This window comes from Zootermopsis nevadensis, unplaced genomic scaffold, assembly GCF_977971745.1.
Source record: "Zootermopsis nevadensis isolate Lab colony 2312 unplaced genomic scaffold, Znev_1.0 Znev_ptg000002l, whole genome shotgun sequence".
Lineage (NCBI taxonomy): Eukaryota > Metazoa > Arthropoda > Insecta > Blattodea > Termopsidae > Zootermopsis > Zootermopsis nevadensis.
In genome coordinates this window covers 14,680,678-14,694,248 of record NW_028259134.1, presented here as the reverse complement: position 1 = coordinate 14,694,248, position 13,571 = coordinate 14,680,678, and the positions used below count along the sequence as shown (strand labels likewise).

General features: G+C 32.5%; 1 protein-coding gene across 21 annotated transcripts in view; it reads right to left on the bottom strand.

The window, feature by feature from the left end:
* The window catches only part of cac (calcium voltage-gated channel subunit cacophony), a 289,078-nt gene that overhangs the window by 9,651 nt on the left and 265,856 nt on the right, over positions 1-13,571 (bottom strand). For 14 of the 21 annotated variants that reach the window (XM_087350471.1, XM_087350455.1, XM_087350452.1 and 11 more), the window contains 3 exons: positions 13,310-13,319; positions 7,081-7,202; positions 6,273-6,427 (listed from right to left, as the gene is read on the bottom strand). In XM_087350471.1, coding sequence (XP_087206597.1) covers positions 6,273-6,427; positions 7,081-7,202; positions 13,310-13,319 — 287 coding nt within the window. Of the gene's footprint in view, positions 1-6,272; positions 6,428-7,080; positions 7,203-13,309; positions 13,320-13,571 lie in introns of those variants that run through there. The other 7 variants (XM_087350513.1, XM_087350485.1, XM_087350494.1 and 4 more) reach the window with 4 other exon arrangements.

Below are 13,571 nucleotides of genomic sequence, written 5' to 3'. Positions count from 1 at the left end.
GAGTAAATGGACTTTTGAAGGACTTGAGGGGTTGGAAATCTGCAAGGTGCAAGCTACGTGACAGGAGCAGGAAAATGAGAAGGAAATAAAAATAATAATAATAAAAGGAAAAACAGGAAGAGAAAATCAGCTATAGAAAAGATAAAATAAAATCTAAATAGGTGGGGCAGATGCAGCCCACATCTACAATGTGCCAAAAACCAAATACAATCCACACTAGTGTTAACTGTCAAGAAAGTCATAAAGCACCTAAAAGGATTGTGCATGATGAAAGAATTCTAGGAAGTTTACAAGCTGATGTGATTTATTTTAATGTTTGAAATAAATTAATATCTTCATAGCTATTTTTTATTTCTGTTTACGTACTGGACAGCTGAGTCTGATTCCTAGTATGGGCAGGGGGCAGCAAATTGACCACATCATAAAGCTAACCTCACTTTCACATAACATTATATTAAAAATATGTGGAATTATTTTTATTTCTCCTATACACCTCATGATGGGATGCTTGGGCATTTCTTCATGTACTTTTTATTTATGAGGGAGGTTAATGTTCAAAATTTGCCTTGAGTCTAAAATAATGGGTCTCAACACAAGAGTAGTTATGAAACTATGAGACAGCAGTATACATTAGACAAAATACATTATCATGGCTTCATAATCACGATCATGATGATGTACAGAATAACAAAAATGGTTACAAAGAATAGTAGTACCATTATACAACAATAACAATAATAAACATTAATCTCAGACTGTCATGCAGTTTTTTATAAACTATCTGCTTGTGAAATTAGATGTGTGAATATCTTGAGCAGAATATTACATCAAGATGTGATACAAATAGGTGTAGGATATAAATAGGCATACGTGAATCACTAGAATATGGGAAAACTGGTTGTTGTTAACATGCCTGCAAATTGTGGAAATTTTTACATTTTGTCTTTACCAGCATACAGTGTGATGCTTCTGACTCACATATCTTCTACACAAACAGAAAAAATAAATTTTCATCAAACAATATTAACATTGCTTCCTAATCATGCTTTTGAAATAAAGAAATAATAAAATGTATGCTCTCAAGGTTACCACTCTGTATGTGTAAGGACAAACTCCAAGGTAAAAAGAATTGCACTGACATGCTAAAATGGTTGAAGAAAAGTGGACTTGGTAGTTTTCAATGCCAATCAAATTCAATTAAAATACTGAGAAAAGTTTCTCGATTTACAATGTGATCACTGACTGCTTCTAAGTTTATTTAATGATGCTGTTTCAGCTAAAGATGTTAAACAGCATTTAATATGTCCATGAATGACAGTGAGTATGTAAGGATATGGAAGGAAGGAAGAAGTCATGATTTATTTCAGGGTATTGTCCCAGAAACTCTTTGTAGAGACTGAGAAAATAATGAAAAATCTATTAAGATAGATGGTAACTAATTTAAATTCAAACAATACACCTCTCGAGCACAAACCTAGAATATTACTGCTACCTCAACCAGCAAAGCCTTCACTTTCAATAGGAGGCAATGAATGCACCAATAATTATGAGATGTTGTGCATCATTTATGTTCATTGGGTAATGATGTAATATATCATGGCTACAGCATGAAGAAGCAGGAAGTGATAACAATTGACTATTTAAGTGATGTACTACAAGATTGGAGTAGTTGTTAATTAATTAACTACAACTCTAAGAGAATATTAAAATACTATTTTCAATCAACACCAGAACCAGAATTTTACTAATACTGGGAACTAATTCCATTCCACTTTATCTCATGTGTTTAATTGCTCATGACCTTCTTGGCCATGAGAACCACAAACATCAGTTTTAATTTAATTGATTGCAATTTAAATTTAAAATGTAATGACTGAATCAGTTCACTGAGGAGAAATTATTGGTGATGTATCAATTGCAAGGTTGTGTGTCGTAAAATTATATAACAGGAAAGTCAAGTATGGTGAAATGGAAAGCATTACAGAGGAAACAGTCATACCAAATGTCGTGGTTGAGTGGTTAACACTCCTGCTTCATATTCGGGAGGTACTGGGTTCAAATCTTGGCCCTGACTGGGTTTTTCATAGTTTTCCTCAGTCTTTCTGGGCAAATGCTGGGATAGTACCTTAAATTAGGACACAACTGCTTCCTTCCACATCCTTTCCAATTCACTGTCAACCTCTCATTTGGTGCTATATAGTCTGAGCTACTGAAAAAGCATTTTTAAATAAACCACAAACAAATAAGAAACAGTCATGACCTATCCCAATATTTATCCTGAAGGATGGAAAAGTATAGAACTCCTCAAACAGAACAGAAAGTGTCTCATACAAAATTCAGATTAGTTACCTCTTCAAATACACATCTGATACATTGATGTTACTCCAACCTGCTCATTGGAAACAATATATGAACTTCAATGTTCCATGTCAAAACGTTGGTAACCACCTACAAGTCTATATATTGTGGCACAACGCAAAAGATCACAATCATCACCTTCAATGCCACGAGAACCTCAAATCTCAGATCTATCTACACATTAAGATTATAGAAAATATAACCACTGAACTCTATCAAGCCCATATATGAGTTAAACACAAGTTTAGTTTCTTTTTATGACAAGGGAGGGAATGTAATGAAGCAAAGATGTAAAGACCTTTCTTACAATGTCAGCATATTGATCTCATGGAATACAGAGCTCATAGGAAAGACTGAGACACAGCTATCCATGAATGATATGCCACTTCTCAACAATGCTACATTTACTAATATACCAGCTCATTAACAAAACCTCAATTTAAATTATTTAAAATGGGCCTACTGATCACAAACTGTAAATTTATGAACAGTATATCACAATGAAAACATATATGTACTGGAATAAAATAAACCTAAAAAAATCGTACCATGTGATAAAACTCAATAAAAAAAATATTTTTAAAAAGAAACATAATTTAAAATTGTATCAGTCTCAGTTATCAGTCATTAATATTGGTCATCATTAAAAATAAATTAAAGTAAATAAGATAAAATGTTGGCATTTCTATTAAAAAGAGTGTATATTTTATTGTGTATTATTCATTTATGAACTGATTGATATAATTAAAATCAACGGTTGAACTTAACAGCACCATACTGCGTTTTAAGAGACAACTAAACCAATAATCAAATTAAGGTGGCTTCAGAGTAAGTTATAACCCTATCAGGCATTCTAGTGGCAGTAGTAGATTTATTATCACATTAAGACACAATTTGTATTCAAAACATTTTTTGATATGGTGAATATAAAGAAATACAAAAGAAAATAATTATTGTACTTTGTGTAATATATCTGTAGTGCAATATGTTTTGTAACAATAGACCTGTATGTACAATAAGTGAATCTCAAGTTCAATATGTTGTGCAAAATAATATACTACAAACTACTTCTCTTTTATAAGAATGTCAAGAGAATTATTCACGTTCTTTAGTTTAATAAAATATTAAACTTCTGACACTTTAAGTGCACTATGAGAGCATTTTTAAACTTAGCTTTGTTAAATGGTGTATGGGTAGGTAGGAATTAATGATCCCTCCATATAATACTAACATCAAGATGATTTAATGTCAGTCCTACAGTATCTCTCTTTGTTACAGAGCATTGTTGCATAGCTCACAAAACCGTAAGTCATCTGAATTATGTTTTATACTGTCAGCTTGTTTGTGGCACTGTATGGAGACAATATAAAGTAATACCGGGAATTTGCAGAATATAATCTTCTCCTAATTTCTACAATTTACTAAAGACTTTGACATTTCAGCTTGAATTTTATGTAAATATTGTTCATAGATATCAGTACTTAAATTTCTTAAATAATTTAACCTTTATTACATGGGAATAGGAGATTTAAATCCCTGTGCTATGGAGCTCCTTGGTGGTTGTGTTAACTGTAGCAGTATGCTACTGTTACAAGGACTCAAGGACCACCCATAGTACATCCCAGGTATATTCTTTGTGGTTATGTGACACTGCTGCCTATTTATGTTAAAGCAGAGGATAATGTATCAACCGCTAACATTTAATATTCCGTGTACAGGTAGCCCTCGATTTGCGCCGGTTCAGAATAACACCGATTTGAAACCAGCAAGTCAAAAAGTGAAAAAATGTATTTTACTATTATTTATAACGTTTTACAATGTATCTCGTACTGATTCTTCTAATAAATCGTAATTCTTACATCGCTGATTAAGAATACAAATTATAAATACAGTCATCTCTGCAATTACGTATGTTTCATTAACGCGAATTTGCTCCAATGAGATCGATGAATCGGTAAAAGCTGTTTGTGAAATGCAAACTTTTGCATATGCGAGTTTGCTCTTATGCAATTTCCTTCCTGGCGCTTTAAACTTTCAAAGGACTAATTTAATCTCTACGGAGGTACCGGGGTTATTTTTACTACGCGATTTTCTATAGGTCGGCGTCTTACATGAAAGCAACTATCGCATAACAGCTGAGATGACTGTACACATCAATCACATGAAAGAATCGCAGTCAATCGCGGGGACCAACGAATTGCCGATTGTAAGTGTATAAAATATATTTTTTAAATTCCCTTTACTTTATTTACGTTATTTCAGAGCTTTAAATGTAATGCCATTATATTACTCGTCAATGTTTGGGTGCTGGGAATGCATGCCATTGACTTCCCGTTGATTTACATTATAAAAGAGTTTCAAATTACGAAGATTCCGTTTACGTCGGTTCGTCCAGGAACGCATCCCGGCGTAAATCGAGGGCTACCTGTACTTCCAAGCCACCTTAATTATTGAAGCAGCATAACATAATAAATCTTATGTACCTTACATATGAAAAACCAATATTTCACAGAATAACTAAATTTCAAACTGATATGAAATGTAGCATTATTTGTAGAACATATACCTAAGCATGACAAAGAAAATGCAGGTTACATGGCATGATTGTAGAATTCAGAAAATGGAAAATTACTCTACATGAAGGAAGGAGAAATAAAAAAATAAAGAGATAAATAATTTAAATTTACAATACACACATAATATTGTAGGTATAGATACTTTATCATACCATCTTCTTCGGGATATTCTTGAAGTAAAGAGTGATAAAACTGGCATTAATTGTAATGAGCAACATAGCTCTAAAGACACAAAAATATGTTCTAATAATATATAAATCAGTACAGTATTACTGTGTAATAATATATACAGAATTATATAGTACTCCTTATCAATATGTCCTCGGTGTGAATTTAGGTGCACTGCCAAATCAGGGACATATAATTATAAAAAGTTATTTAAATTGCATCATGGTAAACCATTTTGATATGTAGGTAAAATCATTGCCTTATGTGTGACCAAAGAAAAAACAAACTGTGAGGTACAGAACAGTTTAAGAACCAATTGGACACATGAATTAATTCTTAGAAATAAGCACTAATATTTAATTCAATTCTAGCTTACACCTACTTACAGCTACTTTTCGTTGTCAGGACTCTTTTCGTCGTTTTCTGGTCCAGTGACAGAGACTAGATCTTTCTAAGGGACCCAACAGACTGGATACCTCTCACCTGAAGACGGAGACAGAACCAGCCTCCGAAACGTCGTGAATTTTGAAAACAGACGATGGAAAGAGTCCTAACAACGAAAAGTTTTAGGACTAATATTTAAATTACATATTTATCAGGATTCAATATGAAATACTCTCCCTTCATGTGCTATACTTATGAAATGAGTATTTCAGAGACAATTTTAATGTATTTTTGCATTACTCCATATGTTCCTAACACGTATTCATTACATAAGTTTATAATAACACAATAATGATGGATAGAACCTGTCATATCTCAATGAGCTATAATATATTTACTAAAGTTCTAATTCTTTCCATTAATAAGTACATATAATGGAATCTCATAATATAGTAGACATCTTAGAAGTAGATTTCCTCTGATTAAAAGTTTTTTAAATAAACTGTAAGTTTAACGTTGTACAGAGACCAGTATTCTATACAATAAAAATAATTTAAAGGGATAAATTGATGGGGGGTATATGAGACCAATAACTGATGCTCAGTTTTTTGCTGCAAGTCATAAGACTTAGTCATGGTCTTTGCAGGAAATCCTTCCAGGTGTCTACATGACACAGTAAAGTAAATAATAAGATGTGGTAAAATTACTTCTGTTAAAAGTTTGCAAATCTGAGACTCACAAGAAGGAAGGATTTCACACCCCCTGATGAAAAGGGAGAATGCTTACCTTTGTCTTGCCTTCTGTTGTGGCTGTGACCATGACCATGAGCATGTTCGTGTTTTACAATATCCACAACATTGGACACGGTGTCAATTAACCTCACGTCATGGTGTTGGCCACCCAGGCTTCTCCCTATTGGTGTTGGTGAATGTCCTCCTCTGCTACAAAACACATAATAAATGTTTGACAAATGAGTACAGTAACATTCACTTAACATTAGACTGATACATATCACCAGTGTTTTTGCTGGTGTAAAATGTAACAAACACCTTATAGTGGATACTTTTACTTCACAGAATTTTATAGCAACAGTGCACATGTTCTCCTTTATCATGAGGCATTTTTACCAAATTTTCACTAAAAGATTGCTGAAATAACCAAGATTGTTTAAGGTTCCACCTACATAAAAAAAATTGTTTCTCAATCTTTCAGTGATGACAGCAATTTAATGGTCATCTACCCTGTGAAGTGGAGTGATTTAAACTCCATATACCTGGTCTGTACTACGTACACAAGCCAGCATCATGTGATAAAAATGACGTCTATGCCAGGATTGGAGGTCGGCTGCCACTGAAGGGTTAATATTCACTTAAAATGATTAATTTCATAGCAATTTCCTTATCTCATGAGTTTAAGATAAATAAATTACTTACACTATTTTGTGTTTTTTACAATTTAATACATTGTTTGATAAATATACCCTCACACATCATGGTCAAGTACTTAGTACTCCTGCTTCATGCTCAGAAAGTATTAATAAATAAATTTCTTATGCCACTGTGACAGAAAATTGCGAAGTGATCAGTTCATTTACCTTGGACTGGGTGATCTTGACCTGGACTGTACCATGTGCCCTGGGTAGCTTAGTGGATGAAGGTGTTGGTCTGGGAGGGAATCAGGAGATGGGTGGCATGAACTGATGATGTTCTCCATCACCTGACAGCATAAAACATGTCTCCATTACCAATACAATACATAAATAAGCATTTACATTTGTTACATATAAAAGCCGTTCACTACTTTTGTTACAGTTATGAATCAGGTAAGTGAAGAAACTACAGACAATAATTAAGACTATATTGGAATCATAAGTAATTGCTTTATCTTCAGTATTTATTTGTAACAGTTTTCTGAATTTATTATTTGGCAATATTCTAAGAATGGCATAATTTTCAAACTACCATATTTAATACTTATCACATTAAGCTGATGTTCATAAACCGAATTATTCTGCTTACAGTAAACAGGGTATAAAAATATTTTAATATTATAAAATTTCCTCTTCATAGGGCTATATGTATAATAAAAATAATTTTCATATTTAACAGAACAGAGAAAGTAATGTTAAACACAATAAAAAATCCTAGGTAGCCAATGAAGAAATAACAACAGATTAAACATTATTATAAATACATTTCAGTGCCATGCAAGAAATATAATAATAAAAGAGCATGCAACAAGAATCATGCACAAAATTACATTAAACTGATTTTCTAACTGAACACACTAATGCAGTTAACTTATCTACGTAACAGCATGTACTGCACATCTCTCAAATACATACAATAGGGAGTTATGCTATAACATAAATACAAGGATTATACTCATACATATGCTAATAAGAGTATCCCACACTGCACTGTATAAGATGGATGGACATTATGGCCCAAATCTTGAAAAATACTGGTTACCATGCATTAAAAATATGTTACTAAACCCTGATTAGAGCTAAATCAATTATTTATTTCCTATCACTAATAGCCTTTTAATCATTATGCCCTTTTTTATAAAAACAAATAAATAATTCACATACGAATGTAGATGTATTATTTGAAATCTATATGATTATGTAATAGTGCTACAATAGTAAATTTACTGATTAATAAACTATGCTTTGTATCAATGAATTTTGTAATAAAGAGCTTGAATGGTATTATGTAGGGTGCCACTTTACCGTAGTTATACACAACATGAAATCAACCTTTAACACTTAGGTCCCTGTCTTTTCTGATATAACAGTTTGGTTTTAGGACCTTTATGCTAAGAGAACTTAAGGTTACAATACATTTTACAGGAAAAAAAGTGTAATTCAGAATTAAAATAGCAAATTGATATGTTTAAATAAAAATGATAGATATTTTATAGTTTTTGGCAACACTTTGTTATTTTATCGGTTTTCCTTCCTGGGAATCTAGTGCAGGTTTCAAGCTTTTAGCCCATGATAAAAACACTTTTTATTGGGTTTTGATGAATCCAATTCACTGATTGGTTCTACAGTGTACAGAAAAAATAAAAAAGGGGAAAAATTCATAATATATTTATTGTTACTGACTATAAAACCTACTATTTAATTTTACCACAAGGCTTTAAATGTCAAGTATTCTGTATAGATTATTAATCACTACAGCATCAAAAATAACTGAGATGCCATTCTTTTTAATAATGAGCCTATTGTTCTTACTGGATAAAGTACATGCATGAAGAAAATACTATTATGAACTTTCTATTTGCTTGGATCAGTGGTTCTAATTGCCCCTATAAAGAATTTGTGTTACATAAATTAATAACATATTAATGTGTTAACATGTAACCAAATTTCAGTCAACTAGAAAATATACTAAATATTGTAAGAAGGCCACATTGAAAAACACAAGCTATACCAGAATATAGAAACTATGTAAGTACTATGAACTAATTCTAAATAATTCTAAGGAAATGGATGGAGTTCCCATAATCTACTCACATGAACTAGAGTAAACTAAAGTTAAGTAATAATACAGTTCCCTTCCATGATTGGTTTGCCATCTCAAACAGTAACACACACAATTTGCACCAGTCACATTGCACAACATTGAGCCCCAAGATTCTCCAGTTAGTTGCATTCATTAAAATTTAAGCTTAACTACAAAGACAGAATTTGCTAGTTTTAATTTTATATAATTATAAGAGTAGTTATATTACTAGGCATCAATATTATTCTTTCACTGTGCAACTCCATATGCCTGCCATGAAAAATATGAAATAATTTCAGGTTAAGCTTTGAAACAGAACTTCAATAAAAACAGTTTAGATAACACTTGTTTCATCACTGCAAAGCAGCAACATATTGAAGAAAGAACATTTTGTCAGACTGGAATTACATTCATAAAAAACAAGAAGTTATGGAAATAACTAACAATCAATACTCTCCTTGAAATGCTTAAATTTATATATTGTGAGGTTGGTGGGAACTATATAGTAGCAATTATACAATTTATTACTCATTTATATGTATAATTTCTTCATATATTAGGACACATTATCATTATGTTAAATTTGTAAAATGTAACACCAAAGTCCTGCATGATCAACATGTCTTGCAATGTCATAGCTCATGTGATTAATCACAACTTTCTCACCATGGAGGCTCTGGGCTATCCATGTAAATTTATGGAGGGTCAAAGTGGCATTAGGACAGGTTTTTCACCAAGTTCTTTGGCTTCCCCATGTCATTATCATACCACTGTTGCTCCACGTTCTATCATATATCATCTGGGGGATGTATAATGGGCATTAGTGGCTACAGCTCCACTGAGACATAGTCTGATCCCACTGCAACAATAACGCTAATGAAGATAACCATGTTTGTAATATAATGGCATTTCATACAGAATTTGCAGCTGTGTTTATGATATATTTACATACCAAATGTTACACATATATACCTGACGATTAATTAGTTATCACCATCAAACAGAAAGATTAAATATAGATTTCTTATAGTCATCATGTACTATATTCTACAAAAACACTACACATGACAACCATTTTAGTTTTACAGACAGCCGGAAATTATGAAGAACAAATGAGGTGATGCATGTAATGGCAAGATGCGCATACCAAGATTCTTTAAACTCCATCGAACAGTTCAAAAGTTATAACAGGGGGAGAGACATATGGATATAATATTATAACACTGTCTGTTCTTATTACATAAAGGAACTAGGCTGAAAGTAGTATTAAATTAAACTGATAAAGTTACAATTTATTTACTGAAATGTTCAACCACTTTCATTATTTCTGGTGCTTGAAGCTGAACAGGATAGGACAAAATTATTTTTACTGTGGATTTAGGGCACAATGGGTAATGCATTTCATCCAGTGTCTACTATATTAACACCAGTCTCATTTTCACAACAGGCAAATGGGGACCTCAGTTTTATATAAGAGTCTCTGGTGACTGAATCATGATGGCATAAGCATTACATCTGTAGTGGAGTAAATATCACCACCACATTTAGGACAGTTTTGTTCTTAAGTATGTTTTTTGTTGAGTAAACTGTCATGTGATAACAACCAGCTGAGTCCACCATAAATCCATCAGTTCAGTAGAAGTGAAACAGTTTCTTTTCAACATACTTATTTCAGACTGATTTATTGATTTTATTTCAACATATTTTCCTTCTCACCTGAAGCACAGCCTAGGGATTCACAACCAATGCAGGTGATATGTTGATAACAGCTAATCTCATTTTAAGATCATCCTAAAAATACTGTTATTTTAACTTCTCGCTGATCATAATAACAAGACATGTTTTACATATTTTAACAGGGGTGGGGAAAGGGGGGAGATTTGATAAGTGTTTATATTAAAAAAATCTGGGCAAATAATGTAATTTTTCAATTGATGTAAGTATCCAGTACACAAATAAGACTGTAGTTACAGTACCTATATATCTCATGTAGATTTCCAAGTTGTGTGATACTGAACTATAGTATTTCTAAGTACTTTTTAACTAGTGTAAATTTTTGTGGTTAGGTACTTCTAGAATTACTAGGTCTAGCACTATTTGACTATAACAGTAACTAGAGTCCAGCTATCTTATGTACACAGCAACAAAAGATATTAAAATAGGCACAATAAAGACATTACAAAGCGGAATACCTCTATGTATCATAGAGGAAACACAATATGTAAACTATTTTGATTTTATAAGAAAAATATATTAAAAAATATGGCATAAAAACTCTGAAACTCAAACAAATATAAAAAGTGCTTATGATAGATCCAAAGGACTAACAAAAAAATTCAATGCATTATACTGAACAAACTGATAAAACCCCTTTAAACTTTACCATATCTGTCACAATAGAATATTATTAAATGTTTGTTGTACTAAATTGTCAAGACTACGGTCACATATACCCATATATTTAAAACTTGTGTAGTAACTGGGACCAAAAACGTGGTAAAAATACATAATGAGAATGGACAATAATATATTTCACTTAAACACCTACAAATTACCAATTATTGTAGAAATATTAATGAATGATGATGATGACAATAAATGCTCAAAACTGTGGTTGAAAAAAATGTATTGTATTCCAAAATTTATCAGAAGACTGTGGCAATAATGCCACATATCAAACAAAATATTGTAAAACGGTGCAGTTTTTAACCCTATAAAATCTGGACTCTAGTTACATGATTACTTAAACTTAACAATTAATTTTCAGGTATAGAATCACTACAGAGTAGAGGGGGTGACAATGCACCATCAGACACAAACATTAACGTCCCTTATTCCAACACATGACAAATACTAGACACTACCAGTACCAGAACTTACATAACATCTGTACCATCCATTCTAGATGCTACCATCAATGCCACACCCATACTGCAGCCTAGCCCCTATATTAGCAACACCTGAGTACAGGAAAATAACATGACAAAATCCAGGCTCTTTTAATCATCAGTTTCATTCCTCTGTTTCTATAATCTAAAGTCAAACGATTTTTCTGTAGTCTATGGAAAATGTGGATTGTTCCACAACTCAGTATAACAGTTCCTCAACACAGAGGCCCAGATTCAATGTAAGATTTTTGGTGAACTGACAGGTTTTTCTCTGCCACTTGTCATTCAACCAGTGCTACATGCCATCACTGCCTTTGACATGTGCGTTAGTACCAACAAACAAATGAGCACAATTTCATAACCTCAGTTCTCATTTAGGGCTTTGCTTCTGACTCTACACTTGGCCTGAACAATGTAGTAGTTCAGAATTTGTTGACTGTAATGTTAATTTACTAATAAACAATGATTTCTGTAATGCCTTAACAGAGAGATTAATGTTACAAATAGCATGTAAAAAATATAACATATTCAAGGTAATTCCGTTTAATTGATCTGAGAAAGAGAATCCAAATTTTAGGCAAGATTCTTTGAAGCAACATAAGAGAAAAGCTTATTTTTATTCTTGAAAAATTATCATTAGAGCTGAGAGGTTAACACTTGTTTCACTTCTGAGGGGCCATGGATTTAAATTTCAGCTTAAAGACCAGTGATACTGATTTAGATTTCTCAAGGTTTTCCTCAGACCTTCTAGACAAATACTTGGATGTTAATTTATGACAGGTCATAATTACTTCCCTTAACAGCCATTCCAATTTCTCATTCCCAATCCTCCTAATATTAAATGTTATAGGTTATAACTCATGCTGCTAAAAAAAGTGCCATTAAGTAACCCACAAACCAATCAGTTCCTTAACTGAACTGAACACTAATATGTAGCAATAACACTGTAGACTTGTAGTCAGGAGACACCCAGCATAAAATCTGAGTTGGTTGTCAGCTATCTTAATTGTGATTCCTCACATACTACTCTGAAATAAGCCATGGATGCCATCTCAAAACTCTTACCTACTCACTATTCATAATCATAATCCCATCTCATTTGCTGCTTTACAACCACTGACATCAAAATAGCATTGTTAATAATAATCTATTTAATATAACCTTGAATTTCCATAAATTTTGTTCCATAATTTTTCTCTCATACACAGATGGCAACAGAGACAGTATCTGAAGTGCAACAACCAGAAGCAAAGGATGAAGTTCATCTGTTCAATTTCTCATCATATATGATTAATTGAAACATGTACTCTTAGCTATTTTTAGTTTCAGAGCTCTGGATAAAGCCATTATATTTTAGGTTAGGATTGTTCCACTATACAGTATAACCCAGTACATCACCAAGTGGCACCACAACACCCTTCACCTTTTTAGTCCTGTAACAAACAGAAAGAGAAATGTTTGTATCCCCTTTGTATACTCTTACATCCACAGTGTCCTTAAAATATAATTAAAACCTTGAAACAGATGACTACACATTTGAACACAATGTGGTATATGATCATTCCCAAATCCCCAGGCATTTTACAGAAAGGGCATAAGAACTAGACCAACACACAAATAATTCTAAATTCTCTCTGTCACTGGAGTCCTCCTTATTTAAAGCTACTATAAAGCATTAAAAGGAA